The sequence below is a fragment of the Hemiscyllium ocellatum genome, chromosome 32 (assembly GCF_020745735.1).
Source record: "Hemiscyllium ocellatum isolate sHemOce1 chromosome 32, sHemOce1.pat.X.cur, whole genome shotgun sequence".
In the NCBI taxonomy this organism is placed as follows: domain Eukaryota; kingdom Metazoa; phylum Chordata; class Chondrichthyes; order Orectolobiformes; family Hemiscylliidae; genus Hemiscyllium; species Hemiscyllium ocellatum.
The window spans coordinates 51,400,521-51,428,048 of record NC_083432.1 but is presented as its reverse complement, the minus strand read 5'-3'; the positions used below and the strand labels follow the sequence as shown (position 1 = coordinate 51,428,048).

The 27,528-nt window shown below is 46.3% G+C and overlaps 1 protein-coding gene across 1 annotated transcript in view; it reads left to right on the top strand.

Annotated features, from left to right (window-relative positions):
• Positions 1-12,595, top strand: part of cntnap1 (contactin associated protein 1) — a 74,221-nt gene extending 61,626 nt beyond the window's left edge. The window contains exons 19-24 of the mRNA XM_060849057.1: positions 6,756-6,983; positions 7,527-7,660; positions 8,018-8,111; positions 9,045-9,272; positions 11,174-11,221; positions 12,000-12,595. Coding sequence (XP_060705040.1) covers positions 6,756-6,983; positions 7,527-7,660; positions 8,018-8,111; positions 9,045-9,272; positions 11,174-11,221; positions 12,000-12,190 — 923 coding nt within the window. The 3' untranslated portion in view covers positions 12,191-12,595. The remainder of the gene's footprint in view (positions 1-6,755; positions 6,984-7,526; positions 7,661-8,017; positions 8,112-9,044; positions 9,273-11,173; positions 11,222-11,999) is intronic.
• The last annotated feature ends 14,933 nt before the right edge of the window (positions 12,596-27,528 follow it).

Below are 27,528 nucleotides of genomic sequence, written 5' to 3'. Positions count from 1 at the left end.
GGCAGGATGCCTTGTGGGCCCCCAACTATTTCTTCTCAGGTGAAGCAGGTGGTTGACTTATGCGAGGAGTTGGGGCTGGTGAATATTTGGAGATTTCTTCACCCTACCGGCAGGGGGTTTTTTTTTCAAACCCACATAAATGTCACATGAGGATTGACCTCTTTCTGGCTCCCTCGACCCTCCTGGTTTTGATTATGGGTTGTAAAATTGGGAATATAGCTATCTCTGATCACGTGGAGGTATATTTGGAGGTTAAGGCCAAGAATGAAGGGTTAGGTTTGCCACACTGGCGTTTGGACCCTTTTCTCATAGAGTCATAGAGATGTACAGCATGGAAACAGACCCTTCGGTCCAACCTGTCCATGCCGATCAGATCTCCCAACCCAATCTAGTCCCACCTGCCAGCACCCGGCCCATATCCCTCCAAATCCTTCCTATTCATATACCCATCCAAATGCCTCTTAAATGTTGCAATTATACCAGCATCCACCACATTCTGTGGCATCTCATTCCATACATGTACCACCCTCTGCATGAAAAAATTGCCCCTTAGATTTCTTTTATATCTTTCCCCTCTCACTCTAAACCTATGCCCTCTAGTTCTGGACTCCCTGACTCTAGGGAAAAGATTTTGTCTATTTATCCTATCCATGCCCCTCATAATTTTGTAAACCTCTATTAGGTCACCTTTCAGCCTCCGACACTCCAGGGAAAACAGCCCCAGCCTGTTCAGCCTCCCCCTACAGCTCAAATCCTCCAACCCTGGCAATATCCTTGTAAATCTTTTCTGAACCCTTTCAAGTTTCACAACATCTTTCTGATAGGAAGGAGACCAGAATTGCACGCAATATTCCAACAGTGGCCTAACCAATGTCCTGTACAGCCGCAACATGACCACCCAACTCCTGTACTCAATATTCTGACCAATAAAGGAAAACATACCAAACGCCTTCTTCACTATCCTATCTACCTGCGACTCCACTTTCAAGGAGCTATGAACCTGCACTCCAAGGTCTCTTTGTTCAGCAACACTCCCTAGGACCTTACCATTAAGGTGTATACGACCTGCTAAGATTTGCTTTCCCAAAATGCAGCACCACGCATTTATCTGAATTAAACTCCATCTGCCACTTCTCAGCCCATTGGTCCATCTGGTCCAGATACTGTTGTAATCTGAGGTAACCATCTTTGCTGTCCACTACACCTTCAATTTTGGTGTCATCTGCAAACTCACTAACTGTACCTCTTATGCTCGCATGCAAATCATTTATGTAAATGACAAAAAGTAGAGGGCCCAGCACCGATCCTTGTGGCCTTCCACTGGTCACAGGCCTCCAGACTGAAAAACAACCTTCCACCTCCACCCTCTCTCTTCTACCTTTGAGCCAGTTCTGTATCCAAATGGCTAGTTCTCCCTGTATTCCATGAGATCTAACCTTGCTAATTAGTCTCCCATTGGGAAACTTTTCAAACGCCTTACTGAAGTCCATATAGATCATATCTACCACTCTGCCCACGCTTCACTTGGAGGTTGCCACTGATGATGTTACCTAGCCAGGTAATGATATGTCTGGATATCAAACCTACAGCTCAGCGAGCAAACCTAAACCCTAAAACTCTGCCCTTATTGATCTTCTTTGTTACTTCTTCAAAAATCTCAATCAAGTTTGTGAGACATGATTTCCTTAAGGATTCCAAATTTGTGGAATACTTTTTGAAGGAGTTTCAGGAATTCTTGACTATCACCTCAGGCATGGCTAGTAGAACATAGAACAATGCAGCACAGAACAGGCCCTGCGGCCCACGATGTTGTGCCGAACATTTGTCGTAGCTTAAGCACCTATCCATGTACCCATCCAATTGCAGCTTAAAGGTCACCAATGATTTTGACTCTGCCATTCCCACAGGCAGCGCATTCCATGCCCCCACCACTCTCTGGGTAAAGAAACTACCCCTGATATCCCCCCTATACCTTCCACCCTTCACCTTAAATTTATGTCCCCTTGTAACACTCTGTTGTACCCGGGGAAAAAGTCTCTGACTGTCTACTCTATTCCCCTGATCATCTTATAAACCTCTATCAAGTCACCCCTCATCCTTCTCCGTAACAATGAGAAAAGCACTCTCAACCTATCCTCGTAAGACCTATTCTCCATTCCAGGCAACATCCTGGTAAATCTCCTCTGCACCCTCTCCAAAGCTTCTACATCTTTCCTGAAGTGAGGCAACCAGAACTGCACACAGTACTCCAAAGGTGGCCTTACCAAGGTCCTGTACAGCTGCAACATCACCTCACGACTCATGAATTCAATCCCTCTGCTAATGAACGCAATACACCATAGCCCTTCTGATAAGCTCTATCCACCTGAGTGGCAACATTCAAAGAGCTATGTACATAGACCCCAAGATCCCTCTGTTCCTCCACCTTACTAAGAATCCTACCGTTAACTCTGTATTCCGCATTCTTATTTGTCCTTCCAAAATGGACAACCTCACACTTGGCAGGGTTGAACTCCATCTGCCACTCCTCAGCCCAGCTCTGCATCATATCTAAGTCCCTTTGCAGCCAACAACAGCCTTCCTCACTGTCCACAACTCCACCAATCTTCGTATCGTCTGCACATTTACTGACCCACCCTTTGACTCCCTCTTCCAAGTCATTAATAATAATTACAAACAGCAAAGGACCCAGAACTGATCCCTGCGGAACTCCACTCGTAACTGGTCTCCAGGCTGAATATTTACCATCCACCATCCTCTCTGACTTCGACCGGTTAGCTAGTTCTCTATTCAATTGGCCAAATTTCCCACTATCCCATGCCTCCTGACTTTCCGCATAAGCCTACCATGGGGAACCTTATCAAATGCCTTACTAAAATCCATGTACACTACATCCACTCCTCTACCCTCATCCACATGCTTGGTCACCTCCTCAAAGAATTCAGTAAGACTTGTAAGGCAAGACCTACCCCTCTCAAATCGTGCTGGCTGTCCCTAATCAAGCAGTGTCTTTCCAGATACTCATAAATCCCATCCCTCAGTACCCTTTCCATTACTTTGCCTACCACCGAAGTAAGACTAACTGGCCTGTAATTCCCGGGGTTATCTCTATTCCCTTTTTTGAACAGGGGCACAACATTCGCCACTCTCCAGTCCCCTGGCACCACCCCCATTGACAGTGAGGACGAAAAGATCATTGCCAACGGCTCTGCAATTTCCTCTCTTGCTTCCCACATAATCCTAGGATATATCCCATCAGGCCCGGGGGACTTGTCTATCCTCAAGTTTTTCAAAATGCCCAACACATCTTCCTTCCTAACAAGTATCTCCTCTAGCTTACCAGTCCGTTTCATACTCTCCTTTTCAACAATACGGTCCCCCTCATTTGTAAATACTGAAGAAAAGTACTCATTCAAGACCTCTCCTATCTCTTCCGACTCAATACAAAGTCTCCCACTACTGTCATTGATCGGATCTACCCTCGTTCTCGTCATTCTCATGTTTCTCACATATGCATAAAGATCCTACCCGCTAAAGATTTTTCATGCCCTCTCTTAGCTCTCCTAATTCCTTTCTTCAGCTCCCTCCTGGCTTGTTTCCTCATCCTTATGTAAGCCTCCTTCTTCCTCTTTACTAGACATTCAACCTCCCTCGTCAACCAAGGGTCCCTCACACGACCATCTCTTTCCTGCCTGACAGGTACATACATATCAAGGACACATCATATCTGTTCCTTGAAAAAGTTCCACATTTCAACGACATCCTTCCCAGACAGCCTATGCTCCCAATTTATGCTCCTCCGATCCTGTCTTGCATCATTGTATTTATCCTTCCTCCCAATTGTAAAACCTGCCCTGTTGCACACACCTATCTCTCTCCATAACCAAGGTGAAAGTCACAGAATTGTGGTCACCATCACCAAAATGCTCACCCACTAACAGGCCCATCACTTGTCCCGGTTCGTTACTGAGTACCAAATCCAATATGGCCTCCCCTCTGGTCGGACAATCTACATACTGAGTTAGAAAAGCTTCCTGGACACACTGCACAAACACCGCCCTGTCCAATCTACTCGATCTAAAGAGGTTCCAATCAATATTTGGGAAGTTGAAATCGCCCATGACTACTACCCTGTGGCTTCTGCACCTTTCCAAAATCTGTTTCCCAATCTGTTTCTCCACATCTCTGCTGTTATTGGGGGGCCTATAGTAAACACCCAACAAGATGACTGCTCCTTTCCTATTTCTGACTTCAGCCCATACTACTTCCAAAGGCAGATCCCCCTCAAACTGCATTTCTGCAGCCGTTATACCATTTCTAATTAGCAATGCCACACCCCCACCTTTTTTATCACCCTCCCTAATCTTACTGAAACATCTGTAACCAGTAACCTCCAAAAACCATTCCTGTCCCTCTTCTATCCATGTTTCCGTGATGGCCACAACATCGTAGTCCCAAGTACCAATCCACGCCTTAAGTTCACCCACCTTATTTGTGATACTCCTTGCGTTGAAGTATGCACACTTTACCCCATCTCTGTGTCCGCAATATTCCCTGTCAGTGCTACCTTCTCCACAGCCTCCCAACATTCTTGGACATCCTGAAAAACAGCTAACCAAATTGCTGGACTACAAGTCCGGATCCCATGCCCCTGCCAAATTAGTTTAAACCCCCCCCTGAAGAGTGCTAGCAAACCTACCTCCCATCCATGCTATGGGAGACTGCTAAGGCCTTTGCTAGGGGATTAGCTATTTCCTATTCGGCTAGCTGGAATTGACAGAAGGAGGAACAGCAGCGTCTACTTGAGACACGGTTGAAAGCTGCCGAGGCGGCACATTTTGCGCGGCCTTCAGTGACTGACTGCAGCCGATTACGGCCCTTCGGGCTGCCTTGAATTCAATACTGACACAAAACGCAAAGAAAGAACTTGCTTTTGCTAGACAAATATGGGGATAGGCCAGGGAAGTATTTAGCATACCTGACGAGGAAAAAGCATGCTCCCCAATCCATTACTGCAATCAGAATCAGCGCCGGGGTCCTTACATATGATGCTAAAAAGATTAATCAGGCTTTTCGGAGCTTTTACTCTGAGTTGTATTGGTCTGAAGGTTGCGAGGACAGGAGGGCTAAAATGGAGCCCATTTTTAAGAACCTGGACCTTCCAGGGGTAACCTTGGAACAGGCCTCTCTCCTTAATGCCCCCTTGACAGTTCAGGAAATACAGGAGGCAGCTGGGCAACTTCAGAGTGGGAAAGCACCTGGCCCTGATGGTCTTCCGGGTGAGTTTTATAAGGAGATTATAGGGATTCTGTCAGGGCCAATGTTGGAGATGTACAATCACTCCTATGTGCATGAATGCCTGCCACCATCTTTGAGGGAAGCTAATATTTCCTTAATTCTTAAGAAGGGGAAGGTTCCTGAAGATTGTGCCTCATTCAGGCCCATTTCTCTATTAAATTCAGATTTCAAGATTCTGTCCAAGATCCTGGCGCTGAGATTGGAAAAGGTGTTGTCCCATATTCTTAAAGAGACCAGACAGGCTTTATAAGGGGCTGTAGGTCCTTTAATAATGTTAGAAAGTTGTTGAATGTGGTCCAAGTTTGTCAGCAACGATCGATTCAGGGTTTGGTGATTTCCTTAGATGCAGAGAAAACATTTGACCGGGTGGAATGGCCGTATCTTTTTTCTGTCTTAGAACAGTTTGGGTTGGGTGGGGTCTTTGCTGGGTGGGTGGAGGTTTTATATCACCACCCTCTGGCCGCGCTCATCACCCACGGGGTGAAGTCTGGGAATTTTAGGATTGGTCGGGGTAGTCGGCAAGGCTGCCCCTTCTCACCGTTGTTGTTTATGTTGGTGATAGAGCCGCTGGCAGAGGCCATTCGTCAGAACGTCCACATAACCGCTCCGGAAGTGGGATCGAGGGCACTCAAGATTACACTGTATGCAGATGATGTCCTTCTATTGTTATAAAATCTAATTACCTCAGTACCCCGTTTGATATAATCTATCAATCCATTTGGGACTGTTTCAGGATATAAGATTAACTTTGCAAAATCGGAGGCTCTGCCTTTGGGGAACCTTAAGGATGTGACAGAAGTTGAAGGTGGCCCTAAGTTCCCTTTTAAATGGTCATGGGCAGGGTTCCGGTTCCTAGGCATTTTTATTACCCCCGAGTTTGATCTGTTATTTCGGACTAACTTTGCTCACTTGCTCGACAATATTAGGCGAGATCTCCAGAGATGGGAGGCTCTTCCAATTTTATGGCTGGGCCGAATATCTCTCATTAAGATGGAGATTCTTCCTCGTTTGCTTTATCCCATCCGTATGCTCCCTATAATGTTTCCCAGGTCAACGCTGAGGAAGCTTATGGGGTGGTTTGGTTCCTTTGTCTGGCATCATGGGCGGCCTCTCATCAAACTTACTAAATTGCAGTTGCCTCAAGGAGGGGAAGGAGTTGATTTCCCAGACATCAGGAGGTATCAGTTAAGTTCCCTGCTGTCCTTTGTCTGTGATTGGGTAGGTAACAATTCAAACTCAATATGGCTGGATATTGAGGACTCCCAGGCAAAGTGCCCTCTTATTAACCTGTTGTTCATGGATAAGATGAGGACAGTTATGGACCACTGCCGGAACCCCATTGTCATTAGTACAGTCAAGGCATGGAGGGCGATGTGTCAGAGTGAGGGTTGCTTATCCAAGACTTATTGAATGCCGACTGTTCTTCCTGGTATTGACTGTGATGTGTCTGTTTCCAGTTATTGGTGGGTATTTTGAACCAGGAACCTATGTTCGTTACGGTTTCCAGACACCGTTCACAGCAGCAGCAGGAGCATTTGCAAATATGATGGTTCCACTCAGTCACAGTTTTAACTCGACCAGTGAGGAAATTATCTTCAGTTTCAAGACGTCACAGACACCAAGTGTCCTCATGTACATCAGCTCCTTCTCCAGAGATTATCTTGCTGTGATCATCAAACATGATGGTAAGTGAACATCTAAAAGAAATGCATGGTTAGTGTAACTATATTCATTGGTTGATGAAGCTCGATATGCGTGTTGACACGAATATTAACACTCAGACAGATTAAAATGCCTGTCATGTGTAATTCTGTCACGTCAGACTTTCTCTGCTGTTTCTGTAAATGTGAAGGGAAATCAGTGAGAGTGAAAAGATGACCAATCAGACATGCCTGTATTTTCAATACCCCTGACAGTTAAAGTACGCTGATTTCTGCTACCATTTCTTCCTATCAATACAATTGGAAATAATTAAAAGCGGTTCAGTTACATGATTGTGTACTCTCTCTGTCAACACCCTCCCCTCCCTGGGATCCCCTCCAGCTGCGGGATCCCCTCCAGCTGCGGGATCCCCTTCCCCCGTCCCAAGGATCCTTCTGCTCCTGAGCTCTGCTGATTAGAGTGTTCTGGATTTCAGCTCTTGCCATTGGGTCAACATCTTGTGTCGGCTGCTGAATGATTATGTTGGACCATCTTTACAATTAGTCTCTTGCCTCTGTCCCTGACAGGGAGCTTGGTGCTTCGGTACCAGCTCGGCTCCTTCCCCAACCCATACACCAGGATCCTGGTCAAGGAAAATGTGGCTGACGACAAAGCTCATTGGGTCAACATCACCCGGCGAGACCGGGACATCTACACACAGGTACCACTCACAGTATAACCAGACAGCCCATGGCACAGTGCTGTGTACCCCCTCCTCCGACACTGGCCTCCCGACACTCCCTTACTCCTCCTCCATTCAATAATCCCCCTCCTCCCCCACACCACCCACCCCCTCCGACATTCCTCAACCCACCCGATATCCTCATCTCTGACACTCCACTGCCCGCAACACTCTTTCACCCTATGCCTCCATAATTCTCCCCTCCCCCTGACACCCCACCTTCCCCTATCCTGCTCCATGGGTGCCACCAGCAGTTGCTGGCTCCATGCAGCCTCTAACAGTCCATGAAGAGCAAGGCTTTATGTTTAACGGTGTCCAATTCTGATTTTCCCTCAGGTGGATGACCGTCCGATTGTCCGCGACAAGATTTCTCTCTGGGGCGATAAGAAATTTGATTCGCCGAGGTCCCTCTTCCTGGGTCGAGTGATGGGTGAGGTTCTCGTTTTCTGCACCTTCTCTGTTCATCCTGATCTCAGTTGGACCTTGACTCAGCCATATCTTTCCTTCCAGCTGCCCAGCATGTTACACTTTAAAAGATGTACATTTTTCAAATTTTTACAGTTTATTATTGTGTAAAAATGTACATTATTCTTGTTTGATAACATGACACTCAATAAATCTCAACTGCACTGTTGGATGGTCAGTATTGAGGGAGCGCTGCACTGTCGGAGGGTCAGTGCTGAGGGTGCGCCGCACTGTCGGAGGGTCAGTATTGAGGGAGCGCTGCACTGTCGGAGGGTCAGTGCTGAGGGAGCGCCGCACTGTCGGAGGGTCAGTATTGAGGGAGCGCTGCACTGTCGGAGGGTCAGTGCTGTGGGTGCGCCGCCCTGTCGGAGGGTCAGTGCTGAGAGAGCGTTGCAATATCGGAAGTTCAGTGCTGAGGGAGTGCTGCACTGGCGCAAGGTCAGTGCTGAGGGTCAGGTCATGTGCGAAAGTGTTTTCTGAATTTCCCTCCTAAAAGGTTGGCTCTAATTTTTAGATTATGACTCAGCTTCTTGACTCCAATATGTTTCACTTAAGAACTTATCCCCTGGCCTTGTAAATTCTAGATATTGTGACAAGAAAGACCAGGAGCATATTGCCTCCTCCCTCGAGAAGCTGTTTGACAACTGATCACCAATCAGAATTGTGTTTTAATTCCTTGTTTGCATAATCAAGTCAAATTTGGTAATTGTTGAAAACCGTCTGAATTCTACAATAGACCATGACCTAGGATCCAATGTGATAGCCACCTTTTGGAAGAGAAGTTGATTGCTTCATTTATTTCCCTTTGAAGAGAAGAATAAGTTTGAATGTGATCTGAGAATGAAAACCAGCCCTTGCTATCTCTGCTAATTTCTCTTATTTCACTGATTTCCTACAGAGATAGGTGTTCTGGATCCTGAGATCCAGCGGTTTAACAGTCCAGGTTTCACTGGGTGCTTGGCTGGAGTCAACTTCAATGGAATTGCCCCATTAAAGGCAGCCCTGAGAACAAACACCAACCAAACTGTGGAGGTTTTGGGGGAGTTGGTGGAATCAAACTGTGGGGCTGTCCCCATAATTCTATCGTCAGTCCTTCTGGATGAAGATCCTTGGGCTCCGCAACCAGGTACAGAAGCACCATCACAATCTCAATGTTCCTGTTTTAGATGCATCAAGCGCCATCATTTCATCAGCTTTTTAATGTAGCAATGGCTGGTCTGGATTTTTGCACTTAACACTGGGCTAGGGCTTAGCAGGGAATGTGACAGCGGCTAGAGGTATGGGAGGAGGGTGGATTAGAGGAAGGGGAGGAAGGCAGGTGGAGAGGAGTGAAGGCGGAGAGACAAGGTAAGGGGAAAGAGGGGGCGAACAGGTGAGTTAGTGGGTGGGGGAGACAGGGCAGGCAGGAGGGGGGTAAGTGGAGGGGGACAGGCAGGGTAGACAGGGAGAGTGGGAAAAGAGGGGAAGAGAGTAGGTAGGGAAAGGGGAAGTGGGGGGAAAGGATGAGTGGGAGAGAGAGGGCAAGCAATGGAAGTGGGCAAAATGGGGGGGGGGAGAGAGAGAGATGGCAGGCAGGGTGATTATCGCAGAGGGAGTCGGGAGTAAGTGAGAGTATGGGGTGGGAAAAGAATGGAGGGATGGGGAGAGGTGTGTGGGGGAAGGTAGGCAGTGTGTGTAGGGGGGGAGGGGGAGTGAGTGGGTAATGGGAAGAGAGAAGGAGAGAGTGTTGAGGGAGTGTGGGGAAGTGAGGCTAATAGTTTAGAGCTGAGGATGGGGGAGGTGGTTAGAGATATGGGGATACAGGTAGGGTACAGGAGTGGGATGAGTGAGATGATGTTGGCCAACATTTGAGGGTAAGGAAAAAGTGGAACCTTAGGGAGTTGATGGCCTCAAGATCCAGCTAACATTCTGGGGACCCAGGTTCAAATCCTGTCATGGCAAATGGTGGAATGTAAATTCAATAAATGTGTGAACAAAATGACCTAATGATGACCATGAAATTGTTGTCAATCACCAGGAAAAACCTGGTTCAGTAATGCCCTTTAAGGGGGGAAGTCTGCCATCCTTATTTGACCTGGCCAATATGTGACTCCAGACCAAAGGTGACGTGGATGGGCAATAAATGCTGGCTTCCTGCAAAGACCACAGCCTCAGAGATAATTCCTGGCTCTCAGTGTTTGGACTTTAAGCTTCTAGAAGAATAACCTCCTTCCCCACCCTTCCTGTGCCATCTTTTCCCTGCCCCATTCACTTTCTCCTCCTCCTCTTCTCCCCCCCCCCCTCCGAATATCCTTCAATCCCTTCATTCTAGATCTTTCACCTCCGCCTTCCCCATCTCCTCCCTCTGCCCCTCACTCCTCCCCTCCTGGCCTCAATCCCCTCCCTCTGCCCCTCACTCCACTCCCTCTGCCCCTCACTCCACTCCCTCTGCCGCTCATTCCACTCACTCTGCCCCTCACTCCTTCCCTCCTGGCCTCAATCCCCTCCCTCTGCCGCTCATTCCACTCCTCCTGCCCCTCACTCCTCCCCTCCTGGCCTCACTCCCCTCCTGGCCTCACTCCCCTCCCTCTGCCCCTCACTCCCCTCCCTCTGCCCCTCACTCCCCTCCCTCTGCCCCTCACTCCCCTCCTCCTGCCCCTCACTCCTCCCCTCCTGGCCTCACTCCCCTCCCTCTGCCCCTTACTCCTCCCCTCCTGGCCTCACTCCCCTCCCTCTGCCCCTCACTCCTCCCCTCCTGGCCTCACTCCCCTCCTCCTGCCCCTCACTCCTCCCCTCCTGGCCTCACTCCCCTCCCTCTGCCCCTCACTCCTCCCCTCCTGGCCTCACTCCCCTCTCTTCCTGCCCCTCACTTCCCACTCCTCCTGCCTCTCACTTCCCTTTCCTGCCCTTCTCCCTCCCTTTGTCTGTCTCGTTGCCCCTTGCCCCCTCACCCCCTGTTGTTGACTGATTGATGGGATGTTGGGGAGTATGGAATGGTGCAGCCTGAGTCCCAATGGAGGAATATTACCCAAAAGTTTTGCTTTTCAGGCACTCCACTATTTGGATACGATTACCTGACTGGAGCTATCATTGGAGGTGAGTACTGATCCGGTCCCTGTTATTATGGGATATAGTGGGAAGTTAATTTTAGTGGGAGCCTGTTTAGAGTTTTGAGCTGTTACCCTGCAGTCATTTTAATTTTGATCATGTAGTTGTAAAACCTTCCATGCATTTCTCAAGATTGACAGGATTTTCTTTATTTCTGTCTCATTGCTGTGTGCACTGACTTGAGTCCTGATCATTCTCCCTCACTGTCCGTGCTGTGTTCAGCTCGTCCTGCTTCAGCCTCCATGCTCCTGTTTGGCTGTGGGCCTGAAACAAGCATCAGGGCACAACTTGGGCTTTGGTCAGTGGGCAGCAGCCTCACCTCTGAACCATTGTTTCTTGCTGCCATCTGTTAAACAAAGCAAACCCATGGGAGGTTGTGAAGGATGTCCCTTGGGTCTTGTTTGCTTTGTTGGTGGGCTTTGATGTCCCCACTGGGGCTTAATGCTACTGGGGTAGAATGGCCCCTTCATCCTCACCCTGTCCATCTTTGTTTGAGCAGAAACCCAAGTTTCTGAGACCAAGAGGATACGGGCAAGAAAGGAGAAGGAAGATTGAGACCAAGGAAACTGATTCTGGGGCTGGGAAATATATTTTGTTCGTTTGACCAAATGTTTTAACCCAAAACAGTGAAAAAAAACATATAATTGGAATATTTTCTGAGAATGAGCAATCCAGTTTTGGGGGTACTAGGGTCAGTACCAGGATGAATTGTAATGATGTGTTTTGATTTTTGCACTAATCTTGTTGCTATCCTGTTCTGTGCTAGTCATTGTAGCAGTCATCCTCTTCGTTATCCTCGCGCTATTGGTCTTGCTGTTCCTCTACTATTACCGACACAAGGGCAGCTACCTCACCAATGAGGCCAAACCCCTGGAACCTTCCAATGGGGCCAAACCTGTCTCTCTGAAGAAAGACCAAAACCTTCCGCAGATACTGGAAGAGACTAAAACTGAATAATTGGAGCTGAGTTTGCGTTGTGTCAAGAGTGGGATATAAGAGAATCTCTGACTGAGATGCAGTCCCTTATTAAATAGGCTCTGTCTGAATGATTAAACATTCCTTATTTATAGAGAAACGGGGAAAAGAATTTACAAAACCACATCACAGGTTTTAGTAACACGCTTGCTTGTGTCTGCTCCTGAAGAAAACTTTCTAATTGGCAATTTTTTAAAGGATTATGTGGAATCTAATGCTGCTAATTAAGACGTAAACTGAGTAGAACCCGTATCTATATATGAATTGCTGCTGCTGCTAGTTACAGTGGGGAACATTCTCCTAGTTCAAACTATAATCAATGCACCTACTATACTCGCTGCTACTCTCGTGCATGAAAGATATCTACAATATGCAGTTCACGTTGACATCAACAATCACTTGAAATTTTTTTCTCTTTTTACTATTTCTGTTGTCAAGTTTGAATCAACGTTGTATAAAATTGTGATTGTAGTGTTTTATAAATAGCAGTAGCATTCTGAGAATATGAATGTCATGAAGAGATTGAACCAAAATCTTCGGAAGGTGGGGCAGATGGTGAGACCTCAGCCTGGCCTTTGTGTGAACAGACATGCCAGCCCCACCTGCCAACTCCACAGTTCCTCCCATGAGGACTAGGGACCGCTCCAGTGTTGGACCACAACATGAGCATCAGCCAGGGAGCTTGCAGCATCACTGCCATGACCCAGTGACATTGGGAGCAGACAGCACTGAGATGAGCTTTTACATCTATTAAAGGATTCTGGATTGGAATATTTTAGGGCTGTAGAAGTTGAGGATAGAATCAGTGGGTAGAATCTTGGTGAGGTGTCAGGATTTGACCTGACAGGAGGAAAGCCAGTGCAAGATCTCTGCGACCAAAGGCCCACTGACCACTGAGCCAATCAGACTGTGGCCAGATCACTGTGTTGGATCATGACTGTAGGGTGGAGAACTTCAGTCAATGGGAGCTTCTTTGCAGCATCACTCAGATGTTGTGGCTGCTACATAGAATTGTGAAATCCTTACAGTGTGGAAGGCAGGCCATTCAGCTCATTAGATCCACACAACTCTCTAGGGGGGGCATCCTACTCAGACCCACCAACCCCACCCCCATCCTAACTCTGCAAGGCTGCATTTTCCACGGTCGGTCTACCTAACCTGACATTTTTGGACTCGGGGAAGCAATCAGAGCCACCAGAGGAAACCCACACAGACACAGGGCGAATGTGCAAACTCCACACAGTTGCCCAAAGGTTGAGTCGACCCTGGGTCCCTGCTGCTGTGAGGCAGCAATACTAACCATTGATCCACTGGGCCACCCTAAGCAGGCCAAAGGTCAGTTAGCAGCCAAAACAGAGACAGTGAAAGTGAGGGCTGGGTTTTTTGGGAGAGGTGAGGGGTCATTAGGAGAGGTATTGACAGCAAGAGCAGGGACTGCCAAGTTCCCACACCTTGTCCAGGCCCTGATGTGATGAGCTAGCCGTGAGGATTTTAATTGCCCCATGGGGAGGGGCTCCCTAGCAGCTGGGTGACTGAGAGTCTTTAAGCTGAGGAGGAAGGTTGGTGATGAGACTTTCTGCCCAGACCTTACTGTTCAGGAAGAGGTGGGAAAAAGATGAATAATTGGTGCAGCACACCATCGAATGAAACCGCTTCCTCATCTCAAGCTCCACCCCATAGAGAGCGAGAACAACCACTCAATGTCTCTGAACAACACAGTTCACAGCAGTTAGTGACAGCAATGGTGCTGCCATTCGATGGGATAGAGCTTGGGGGTGTCATTGATAGGGGTGTTAGTCTAGATAGGGTCTAGGGCGTTTATGAGAAGGGTGTTAGTCTAGACAGGGTCTGAGGGATTCTGTGAGATGAGTATTAGTCTGGACAGGGTTTTGGGTGGTCTGTGATAAGGGTGTTAGTCTAGACAGGGTCTGGAGGAGTCTGTAAGACGAGTGTTATTCTGGACAGGGCTTTGGAGATATCTGAGAGGGAATGTTGGTCTAGACAGGGTTTGGAATGTGTGGGTGAGAATTGTTGCGTTTTAGAAGGGTTTCAGGATAAAGCCTGAGATAAGGTTTTAGCACTTGTGCCATCATTCCTAAAGCCTCCCCCCCAGCCTCCATAGAACATTATAGCGCAGTACAGGCACTTCAGCCCTCAATGTTGCGCCGACCTGTGAGTCAATCTGAAGCCGATCTATCCTACATTATTCCATTTTTATCCATATGTTTATCCAATGACCATTTAAATGCCCTTAAAGTTGCCAAGTCTACTACTGTTGCATTCCATTCCCCTACTACTCTGAGTAACGAACCTACCTCTGACATCTGTCCTATATCTATCACCCCTCAATTATGTCCCTTTGTGTTAGCCATCACCATCTGAGGAAAAAGGCTCTCACTGTCCACCCTATCTAACCCTCTGATTATCTTACATGTCTCAATTAAGTCACCTGTCAACCTTCTTCTCTCTAATGAAAACAGCCTCAAGTCCCTCAGCCTTTCCTCATAAGATCTTTCCTCCATATCAGGCAACAGTAAATCTCCTCTGCACACTTTCCAAAGCTTCCACATTCTTCCGATAATGCAGTGACCAGAACTCCAGATACTCCAGATGCAGCCGCATCAGTGTTTTGTACAGCTGCAGCATGACCTTGTGGCTCCAAAACTCAATCCCTCTACCAACAAAAGCTAACACAATCTATGTCTTCAAAACAACCCTGTCAACCTGGGTAGCAACTTTCAGGGATCTATGCACCTGAACACCGAGATCTCTCTGCTCATCTACATTACCAAGAATTTTACCATTAGCCAAATACTCTTTATTCCTGTTGTTCCTTCCAAATTGAATCACCTCACACTTTTCCACATTAAACTCCATTTGCTACTTCTCAGCCCAATTCTGCAGCTTGTCTAAGTTCTCTGTAACCTGCAATATCCTTCAGCACTATCCACAACTCCATCGACCTTCGTGTCATCTGCAAATTTACTAACCCATCCTTCTACAACCTTATCCAGGTCATTTATAAAAATGACAAACAGCAGTGGCCCCAAAACAGATCCTTGTGGTTCAATCACTAGTAACTGAACTCTAGGATGAATATTTCCCATCAACCACCACCCAGCTAGCCAATTTCTGATCCAAACTGCCAAATCACCCTCAATCCCATGCCTTTGTATTTTCTGCAATAGCCGACCGTAAGGAACCTTATCAAAAGCTTTACTGAAATCCATATACACCACATCAACTATTTTACCTTCATCCCCCTGTTTGGTCACCTTCTCAAAGGACTTAATAAGGTTTGTGAGGTGTTGACTATCCCTAATCAACTTATTTCTTTCAAGATGATTATAAATCCTATCTCTTATAACCTTTTCCAACACTTCACCCACAACTGAATTAAGGTTCACTGATCTATAATTACCATGGTTGTCTCTATTCCCCTTCTTGAACAAGGGGACAACATTTGCTATCCTCCAATCTTCTGGCACTATTCCTGTTGACAATGACAATATAAAGATCAAAGCCAAAGAGTCTGCAGTCTCCTCCCTGGCTTCCCAGAGAATCCTCAGATAGATCCCATCCAGCCCAGGGGACTTTCCTATTTTCACACCCCATATAATTTCTAAGCGATGGATTCCATAATTGAACAACACTGAATTCTTCTTCCCAGCCTGAATCTCTAGGTATTGCTGATTGATGGAATTTCCCCCATGTTTAGGAAGTTAAAGGAATTCTTACAGGCACTGCAAGGTCTGTCCACTGAGAGGATAACAGGCACAAAACATGTGCCTCTTTCCCTCTGTCTATCTCCCCTCCCCCTTTATCATTGTTCCCAACTGATGTAATTAATCTTTTTATTGTTTGTGCATTTCTGTATTAAACTCATTATATTAATAGTTTGGTTGTTTGGCTTTGTTAAGAAGTAATTATGACTGTAAGATCGTGAGTTAACCTGCATCTTCACCACTCCATACCCATGTTTCTCAGCTACAGAGATGTTTCCTCTGTCACCCTGTATTCGGGTTTCCTTAGCATTTCCCTAGTGCTGGGGCACTGTCCTTGGTCAATACCAGTCACACTGCCTGACCTCCAGCACAGCACGGTGGTAAATCTGTCCTTGGTCAATACCAGTCACACTGCCTGACCTCCAGCACAGCACGGTGGTAAATCTGTCCTTGGTCGATACCAGTCACACTGCCTGACCTCCAGCACAGCACGGTGGTAAATCTGTCCTTGGTCAATACCAGTCACACTGCCTGACCTCCAGCACAGCACGGTGGTAAATCTGTCCTTGGTCAATACCAGTCACACTGCCTGACCTCCAGCACAGCACGGTGGTAAATCTGTCCTTGGTCAATACCAGTCACACTGCCTGACCTCCAGCACAGCACGGTGGTAAATCTGTCCTTGGTCAACACCAGTCACACTGCCTGACCTCCAGCACAGCACAGTGGTAAATCTGTTTTGAATTGTTCCTTGAAAATCTGCTCAGCAATAATCTGCTCACTGACATCCAGTTAGGGTTCCACCATGACCACTCGTTCCCTGACCTCATTACAGCCTTGGTTCGAACATGAACAAAAGAGCTGAATTTCAGAGGTAAGGTGAGAATGACAGCTCTTGACATCAAGGCTACATTCAACCGAGTGTGGCATCAAGGACCCCTAGTAAAACTGGAATCAATGGTTATTGGGGGAAAACTCCACAGTGGTTGGGGTCACACCTGGCACATAGGAAAATGGTTGTGGTTGTTGGAGGTCAGCCATTTCAGCTCCAGGACATCTCTGCAGGAGTTCCTTAGGGTAGTGCCCTCGGCCCAACCATCTTCAGCTCCTTCATCATAGACATAGAACATAGGAAAATACAGCGCAGTACAGGCCCTTTGGCCCTCGATGTTGCGTCGATCCAAGCCCAACTAACTTACACTCACCCACTATCCTCCATATGCCTATCCAATGCCCATTTAAATGCCCATAAAGAGGGAGAGTCCACCACTGCTACTGGCAGGGCATTCCATGAACTCACGACTTACTGAGTAAAGAATCTACTCCTAACATCTGTCCTATACCTACCACCCCTTAATTTAAAGCTATGCCCCCTCGTAATAGCTGACTCCATACGTGGATAAAAGGTTCTATTGTCAACCCTATCTAAACCCCTAATCATCTTGTACACCTCTATCAAGTCTTTTCTCCAGTGAAAGCAGCCCCAAGTGCCTCAGCCTTTCCTCATACGATCTTCCTACCATACCAGGCAACATCCTGGTAAACCTCCTCTGCACCCGTTCCAGTGCCTCCACATTCTTCCTATAGTATGGCGACCAAAACTGCACACAATACTCCAGATGAGGCCGCACCAGAGTCTTATACAACTGCAACATGACCTCAGGACTCCGGAACTCAATTCCTCTACCAATAAAAGCCAGTACACCATATGCCTTCTTCACAGCACTATTCACCTGGGTGGCAACTTTCAGGGATCTGTGTACATGTACACCAAGATCCCTCTGCTCATCCACACTACCAAGAATCCGACCATTAGCCCAGTACCCAATCTTCTTGTTACTCTTACCAAAGTGAATCACGTCACACTTAGCTACATTGAACTCCATTTGCCACCTTTCTGCCCAGCTCTGCAGCTTATCTATATCCTGCTGTAACCTGCCACATCCTTCCTCACTGTCAACAACAACACTGACTTTCGTATCATCCGCAAACTTGCTCACCCAACCTTATAGCTCCTCCTCCAGGTCATCTATAAAAATGACAAACAGCAATGGTTCCAAAACAGATCCTTGCGGAATATCGCTAGTAATTGCACTCCAAGATGAACCTTTACCATCAACTACTACCCTCTGTCTGCTTCCTAATCCAAACCTCTAACGCACCCCTCAATGCCATACTTCCATATTTTTTGCAGTAGCCTACCATGGGGTACCTTATCAAACGCCTTACTAAAATCCATATACACCACAACTACTGCTTTACCCTCGTCCACCTCCTTAGTCACCTTCTCAAAGAATTCAATAAGGTTTGTGAGGCACCGACCTGCCCTTCACAAAACCATGCTGACTATCCTTGATCACATTATTCCTATCCAGATGTTCATAAATCCTATCCCTTACAATTGTCTCTAAGACTTTGCCCACAACAGAAGTGAGACTCACCGGCCTATAGTTACTAGGGTTATCCCTACTCCCCTTCTTGAACAAGGGAACCCCATTTGCTATCCTCAAGGCTTCTGGCACTATTCCTGTAGACCTTTCTTCTAGTATAAGATGAGAAGTGGGGATGCTTGGTGGTAATTGCTCAATGTTCAGCACCATTTGCAACTCCTGATATACTGAAGCAGTCAGTATCTGGACAATATCCAGATTTGAATTGACAACGACAAATAACACAAGTCAAAATGTGTGGCACTGGAAAAACCACAGTAGGTCAGGCAGCATCTGAGGAGCAGGAGAATTGATGTTTCAGTCATAAGCCCTTTTTGACTCTGACTCTCCAGCATCCACAATCCTAACTTTCTGCTTGTAACACGTAAGTGCCAGGCACTGACCATCTCCAAAAAGAGAAAATCTAACCATCACTTCTTGACACTTAATGGTGTTAACTTCAGTCAATCTCCACTGTCAGCATCCTGGGAGTTACCAGTGACCAGAAACTGAACTGGACTAGCTATATACATACTTAAGTTACAAGACCTTAAGGTCAGAGGTGGGGAATACTGCAACAAGTAACTCACCATCCCCAAAGCCTGTCCATCATCTATATGGTTGAAAATGTGTTGCTGGTTAAGGCACAGCAGGTTAGGCAGCATCCAAGGAATAGGAAATTCGACGTTTCAGGCATAAGCCCTTCATCAGGAATGAGGAGAATGTGCCAAGCAGGCTAAGATAAAAGGTAGGGAGGAGGGACTTGGGGGAGGGGTGATGGAGATGTGATAGGTGGAAGGAGGTCAAGGTGAGGGTGATAGGCCGGAGTGGGGTGGGGGCGGAGAGGTCAGGAAGAAGATTGCAGGTTAGGAGGGCAGTGCTGAGTTCGTGGGAATCGACTGAGACAAGGTGGGTTCACCTACAGCATGTGGACTGCATCTGTTCAAGAAGGCAATACCACCACTTTTTCAAGGGCAACTAGGGACAAGCAATAACTGCTGGCCCAGCCAGTGATACCCATATCAAATGAAAGAATTTGGTAAAACTGTGCTGTGTGCATTTTTAAATTTCCTGTACATTTGCATCATGACTTCCTTTTTTTTATAGACCATTCCATTAAAATAACAATATTCTATTTTCCTTTCTATTTACTCACTGTATATATTTACATGGTTTTTATGATTCAAATACAAGGACAACAAAATTCAAAGCATTCTGCAGTCACTCATTCATTTACTGAGGGAGTGTTGCTCTGTGGTCAGGCCTTGAGTCCGAGAGATTTACAGCACAGAAAAGGACCCTTCAGCTCCCCCCCTCAACGATTCTAATCCTCATTTTCTCACAGTTGGACCTGAACTGTGTATGTCTTGGTATTGCAAGTGTACATCGAGATACTCTTCAGTGTTATAAGGGTTTCTGCCACTCCCACCCTTACAAGCAGCAAGTTCCATATTCCCGCCACCTTCTGAGTAAAAAAGCTTTTCCTCACATTGCCTCTAAACCTTCTGCCCTTATTTAAAATCTATGCCCCTCATTATTGATTTCTCCATCAAGTGGAAAGGTATGTCCTTCATAATTTTATACATTTCTGTTATGTCCCATCTCAATCTTCTCTGCTTTAAAGGAAGTATCTCCAGTCTGTCCAATCTTTTCTCATAACTGAAACTCTTCCATCCAGACAACACCCTGGTAAATCTCCTCTGCACACTCACTAATGCTTTCACATCACTCTAATAATGTGGACCTTAGAAGTGCATACAATACTCTAGTTGTGGACTAACCAAGGTTTTATACTGTTGCAGCATCACCACCTCCTTGCTCTTAAAACTCTACCAGTCACACTGCTAATAAAGGCAAATAAACTATATGCCTTCGTAATCATTTTCTTTACGCAGCGGGTTGTGAGTTCATGGAATGCCCTGCCAGTAGCAGTGGTGAACTCTCCCTCTTTATGGTCATTTAAGCAGGCATTGGATAGGCATATGGAAGTTATTGGGCTAGTGTAGGTTAGGTAGGATTTGGTCGGCGCAACATCGAGGGCCGAAGGGCCTGTACTGCGCTGTATTTTTCTATGTTCTATGTTCTATACACCTGTTCTTATATTTTAAGGAACCAGTGTAAACATGCATCAAGGTACCTCTGATCCTTGATGTTTCCCAGGGCACTACCATCAATCTCATATTGCCCTACCTTGTTTGTCCTGCCCAAGTGCATTTATCTGGATTGAATTCCATTTGCCACTGATCAGCCCATAAAGATCTCCTGTAATCACTATTACCATCCCAAGTTTTGTATTAACTACAAACTTGATCAAGTCTAATTTATATAAAGCACAATAAACAAAGGCCCCAAAACTAACCCCTTTGGATTGGACACAGACTTGCAGTTGGGGAAAAAAAAAACCCACAGCCATCACTCTTTGCTATCAGTTTCCCACGTCACACCTGATCAAAAGCCTTGCTGAAGTCCAAGGAGGATACATAAAAAGCATTGCCCTGTCCTATACACCTCGTCATCTCTTCAAAAAATTCAATCATGGGACTCAGCAAAAATGCAGTGATTCTGTAGAACTGCTGTGGACAGTTCTGCCTAACAACCAAGGCAAACTGTTTTTTTTTGCATTGGAATTATTAGTTAAAAACCTTACAGAACACATATTTGTTAATATTTGGGAGCAGGAACATGCCAAGGGGAAAGGAAGGGAGCAGGCAAACAGCAACAGGAAGGACACTCCCCTGCAGCACCGGACACACCAGAGACAGCAGCTACAGTAGCTTCTCCTGAACCCCCCCGGGGACCTGACAGACTCTCGGGAATTGGCTGCGGTGATAGAAAGGTGTACCTTGAAAGTTGGGGCTGTAATTGAGGAGATCCGTGGGGAGATTTGGGCCCAAGTCCACCCTATTGCATCCATGCTGCAGAAGCATGAGCAGGAGATCCAGGGCCGCGGGGAGAGGCTGGAGGAGGTGGAGGGTTGAACTAAGGCCTCGGAAGCTGCAATGGAGTCTTCATCCAGTCGGATCCAGGTGCTGGAGTGAGAGGTGCGGGCCTTGTGAGACCATATCGACGACCCCAAAAATCAACGTGGGAGGATATATTTCCAAATTGTCAGGCTCCCTGAAGGTGAGGAAGGTGAACAGCCAATCAGCTTCTTTGAAAGCTGGCTGCTGAAGTGTTTGGGCCTTCACATTGAGTCCAGCAGGCTGCAGATTGAAAGGGCTTATCAGGTTACACTGCACAGGTCAGGGCTAGTGCAGCCCCCCTGCCTGGTCCTAGTGCACTTCCACTCATATAAGGACAAGCAAAAAGTGATAGAAGCTTCTAGATTACTGGGAAAGGATCCGCAGGCACTGCTGTACAAGGGGTCAAAAATCATGTTTTTCCAGGATTTCTCAGCAGCTTTAATTCAAAAGAGGAAGTCCTTCGATAAAGTTAAAAAGAGGCTGAGGAACCTGGTCATCCAGTACACCATGAGATAGCCCGCAGTGCTCCGTTTCAGCCACAAGGACTCAGTTTATACATTTGACTCAGCGATAAAGCTAAAACTATGTGGACACTTTAAAATAGATGGACTGGCCTGAAGAATATGGTTAATGTTTGTTCTCTTTTCTATCTTTCCCCATGTTTTCTCTTTTTTTAATTTCTTTCTTTCTCCCTAATAATTTCTTTATTTGGAAAGGGGGATAAAAAACTTGGAATAAGTTGTTCCTTTTTTTATGTAACTGGATTTTCTGATGGGAAATTTTGTGAATGTTCTTTGTTGTCTCCCCTGTTTTTGTTGGTCCTGTTTCTCTTTTAGTCACAAGTAGGGGTGACCTGAAGCCAGGGATGGGTGGAGTGCTCATCCTGACTTTGTCTTTTTTCTGTTGATTTAAGGATCATCATCTTGTTTTTTTCTGGTCTTAGGCTGGGGCGCATTCTGGGTTTGAAGGAGCTGTGAAGGAAGGGATGGGTAGGGTGAGTACCCTCTATGGGCAAGGGAAGAGTCTTCCATTCAAGGTTTTATAGTTGGTTTTCTTTGTAATTTTTTTTGGTAGTAATAGTTGTTTATAGTTATGATAGAGTAGTTTTTACAGATATAGTTCTTTGACTCTATGATCTTTATTTACTTGGGCTCATCACTTTGTAGCTGAAAATGTTGCTGGAAAAGCACAGCAGGTCAGGCAGCATCCAAGGAACAAGAGATTCGACGTTTCGGGCATAAGCCCTTCATCAGGAATGAGGAAAGTGTGTCCAGCAGGCTAAGATAAAAGGCAGGGAGGAGGGACTTGGGGGAGGGGCGATGGAGATGTGATAGGTGGAAGGAGGTCAAGGTGAGGGTGATAGGCCGGAGTGGGGTGGGGGCGGAGAGGTCAGGAAGAAGATTGCAGGTTAGGAGGGCGGTGCTGAGTTCGAGGGAATCGACTGAGACAAGGTGGGGGGAGGGGAAATGAGGAAACTGGAGAAATCTGAGTTCATCCCTTGTGGTTGGAGGGTTTCCAGGCGGAAGATGAGGCGCTCTTCCTCCAACTGTCGTGTTGTTATGTTCTGGCGATGGAGGAGTCCAAGGACCTGCATGTCCTTGGTGGAGTGGGAGGGGGAGTTAAAGTGTTGAGCCACGGGGTGGTTGGGTTGGTTGGTCTTGTTGGGGTGGAAGGTGTTGGTAAAGTGGATGAACTGTTCAACCTCCTCGTGGGAGCACGAGGCAGCGCCGATACAGTCATTGATGTAGCGGAGGAAAAGATGGGGGGTGGTGCCAGTGTAGCTGCGGAATAGTGGAGGAAAAGTTGGGGGGTGGTGCCTCATCACTTTGTAAGCAGGGTTCTCCTTCCCAGGGGTTGAAGGGTCTCTGATTGGGGATATGGCTGAGTGTCTTATTAATTGGTGCACCTGGAACATCAAGGGAAGTTATTTGCCTGTTAAAAGGGAAAAAAGTGCTTTCTAGCCTTAAGGGGGAAAGGGTTGATATCACTTTGTTGCAGGAAACCCATCTTGATGATGGGGAACACCTGAAATTACAACAGGGGGGTTATAAGCAGGTATTCTTTTCATCCTTTACTACTAAAAGTAGGGTAGTGGCGGTACTTCCATTCACATTATTAGATCAGATGAAAGATGAGCAGGGACGGTTTGTGATATTTAAAGCCCTGATACATGGGGAGGAATATGGCATTTTAAATGTCTACTGTCCACCGGCACATCCCCTGAAATTTTTGATGAGTGCTTTCTCTAAGCTGAGTGCCTGTGGAACATGGCACATTATTATGGGGGGGGAGGTAGTGGGCAGGATGCCTTGTGGGCCTTCAACTATTTCTTCGCAGGCCAAGCAGGTGGTTGACTTATGCAAGGGGTTGGGGCTGGTGGATATTTGGAGATGACTTCACCCTACCGGCAGGGACTTCACCTTTTTTTCAAACCCACATAAATGTCACATGAGGATTGACCTCTTTCTGGCTCCCTCGGCCCTTCTGGATTCGATTATGGGTTGTAAAATTGGGAATATAGCTATCTCTGATCACGTGACGGTATATTTGGAGGTTAAGGCCAAGAGTGAGGGACTGGGTTTGTGACACTGGCGTTTGGACCCTCTTGTCCTTAAGGATTCCAAATTTATGGAATACTTTTTGAAGAAATTTCAGGAATTCTTGACTATCAACTCAGGCACGGGAGACCGCTAAAGCCTTTGCTCGGGGATTAGCTATTTCCTATTCGACTAGCCGGAAACAGCAGAAGGAGGAACAGCAGCGTCTACTTGAGACACATTTTGTGTGGCCTTCGGTAACTAAGCTACAGTGGATCACGGCCCTCCCGGCTGCCCTGAATTCAATACTGACATAAAACACAAAGAAAGAACTTGCTTTTGCTAGACAAAGGCTAGGGTGGATAGGCCAGGGAAGTATTTAGCATACCTGACTAGGAATAAGCATGCTCCTCAATCGATTACTGCAATCAGAGACAGCGCCGGGGTCTTAACATATGATGCTAAAAAGATTAATGAGGCTTTTCGGAGCTTTTACTCTGAATTGTATCGGTCTGAAGGTTGCGAGGACAGGAGGGCTAAATGCCTTAAGGAGGGCTAATCTCCTTAATGCCCCCTTGACAGTTCAGGAAATACAGGAGGCAGCTGGGCAGCTTCAGAGTGGGAAAGCACCTGGCCCTGATGGTCTCCCGGGTGAGTTTTATCAGGAGATGAGAGGGATTCTGTCAGGGCCAATGTTGGAGATGTACAATCACTCCTATATGCATTAATGCCTACCACCATCTTGGAGAGAAGCTAATATTTCCTTAATTCTTAAGAATTGGAAGGTTCCTGAGGATTGTGCCTCATACAGGCCCATCTCTCTATTAAATTCAGATTTCAAGATTCTGTCCAAGATCCTGGTGCTGAGATTGGAAAAGGTGTTGTCCCATATTCTTAAAGAGACCAGACAGGCTTTATAAGGGGCTGTAGGTCCTTTAATAATGTTAGAAAGTTGTTGAATGTGGTCCAAGTTTGTCAGCAACGATCGATTCAGGGTTTGGTGATTTCCTTAGATGCAGAGAAAACATTTGACCGGGTGAAATGGCCGTATCTTTTTTCTGTCTTAGAACAGTTTGGGTTGGGTGGGGTCTTTGCTGGGTGGGTGGAGGTTTTATATCACCACCCTCTGGCCGCGCTCATCACCCACGGGGTGAAGTCTGGGAATTTTAGGATTGGTCGGGGTAGTCGGCAAGGCTGCCCCCTCTCACCGTTGTTGTTTACGTTGGTGATAGAGCCGCTGGCAGAGGCCATTCATCAGAACGTCCACATAACCGCTCCGGAAGTGGGATCGAGGGCACACAAGATTACACTGTATGCAGATGATGTCCTTCTATTGTTATAAAATCTAATTACCTCCGTACCCCGTTTGATATAATCTATCAATCCATTTGGGGCTGTTTCAGGATGTAAGATTAACTTTGCAAAATCGGAGGCTCTGCCTTTGGGGAACCTTAAGGATGTGACAGAAGTTGAAGGTGGCCCTAAGTTCCCTTTTAAATGGTCATGGGCAGGGTTCCGGTTCCTAGGCATTTTTATTACCCCCGAGTTTGATCTGTTATTTCGGACTAACTTTGCTCACTTGCTCGACAATATTAGGCGAGATCTCCAGAGATGGGAGGCTCTTCCAATTTTATGGCTGGGCTGAATATCTCTCATTAAGATGGAGATTCTTCCTCGTTTGCTTTATCCCATCCGTATGCTCCCTATAATGTTTCCCAGGTCAACGCTGAGGAAGCTTATGGGGTGGTTTGGTTCCTTTGTCTGGCATCATGGGCGGCCCCTCATCAAACTTACTAAATTGCAGTTGCCTCAAGTTGGGGGGGGGGGGGGGGGGTTGATTTTCCAGACATCAGGAGGTATCAGTTAAGTTCCCTGCTGTCCTTTTTCTGTGATTGGGTAGTTAATGATCCGAACTCAATATGGCTGAATATTGAGGTCTCCCAAGAAAGTAGTAAGTGTATGGAATGTTTTGCCTGCAACGGTAGTAGATTCACGAACTTTAAGTACATTTAAGTCATCAGTGAACAAGCATATGGACGTACATGGAACAGTGTAGGTTAACTGGGCTTCGGATTGGGATGACAGGTCGGCGCAACATCGAGGGCCAAAGGGCCTATTCTGCACTGTATTGTTCTATGTTCTCATATTAACCTGTTGTTCATGGATATGAGGACAGTTATGGACTACTGCCGGAACCCCATTGTCATTAGTACAGTCAAGGCATGGAGGGCGATGTGTCAGAGTGAGGGTTGTTTATCCAAGACTTTGCCACTTACACCTATCATTGGCATACCAGGGGTGATGGACTCAGGGTACAAACTGTGGGCAGCGAGAGGAGTTTCTAGTTTGGGAGACTTGTTTGAGGGGGAGGTTATGATGTCTTTTGAGCAACTGAGCCGCAAATACGGGTTACCCAGCAGAGATCTTTTCCGTTTTTTTCAGGTTAGGGATTTCATCCAGAAGAAGTCTACGCTGCTCACTAAGCCCTATAAACCCGATACAGAGAGGTTGTTCCTATGTTCCACAAGCACCCTTTCAGTTAGTGCCCTCTATCGCCTGCTGGGTGGCAGGGCCTGGCAGGATATTAACCGGTTATGTGAGGTCTGGGAGCAAGAGCTAGGAGTGGTGATCTCTTCTGAAACATGGGAGAGTACTCAAAAGATCTCAATCTGTAATAGAACATGCGCTACGCAGTTAAAAGTTCTACACAAGGCTCATCTGGCACCAGACCGTCTGGTGAAGTTTAAAAAAGGGGCATCTTCAGTGTGCCCCAAATGTAAAATAAGTGTAGGTACTCTTACCCATTGCTTCTGGACAGGCCACAGGCTCCGTGTTTACTGGAGCGCTGTGGCAGGAGAGATAGGGAGGAGTTTGAGGACTGAAGTCAAAGTAGACCCGTTCTCTCTCCTCTTAGGTCTACCAAATTTACCATCTTTAGACGGGCATAGGAAGAAACTATTTAATGTTCTTGCATACTGTGCACGGAAGAATATTCTGATGAACTGGGTGTCTGAGAAACCGCCGGGCTTGGTGGGATGGCAGAAATTAATTATGGAGCACATTCCCTTGGACTTTTTTACAAACATAGTGCACCACACAACAGTCCATTTTTATAAGACATGGCAGCTCTACTTGAGTTATTTGGATATAGATTTTTCAGTTATCTTAACTAGGGCATATGCTTAACCAGGATGGTTAGGTTTGTCAAGCCCTGGGCCCTGAGTTAATACGGGTATATATATAATGCTCCCGTTCCTCTGTTTGGGAGCTTTGTGTCGAGCATAGCTGTTCAGTATTCTGTGCTTTTTTTGGGGTTTTTTTTTGCTTTTTTTTTAATCTATTATTTACTTATTTATTGGTGTTGCTTTGCACAGGGTTCGGGTTTGTTTTGTATTATAGGGTAGGTTAGTAATTAGTAGACTGTAGTTGTATTGTAATTTGTGTTTTTTGTTCTTTTTATTATACTGATATTTGTTATTGGTAGTATTTTGCAATAATTTTATATGTTTGTAAAGTTTTTAAAAATTGCTAATAAATATATTTACAGAAAAAAAACTGAGGGAATGCTGGATTGTCTGAATTTTTCATGTGACATTTAACTGAGGTTGTGGGTATACTCTCAGGTGGATGCTAGACAATTGTCTTAGACAGTATTGCACACAGACA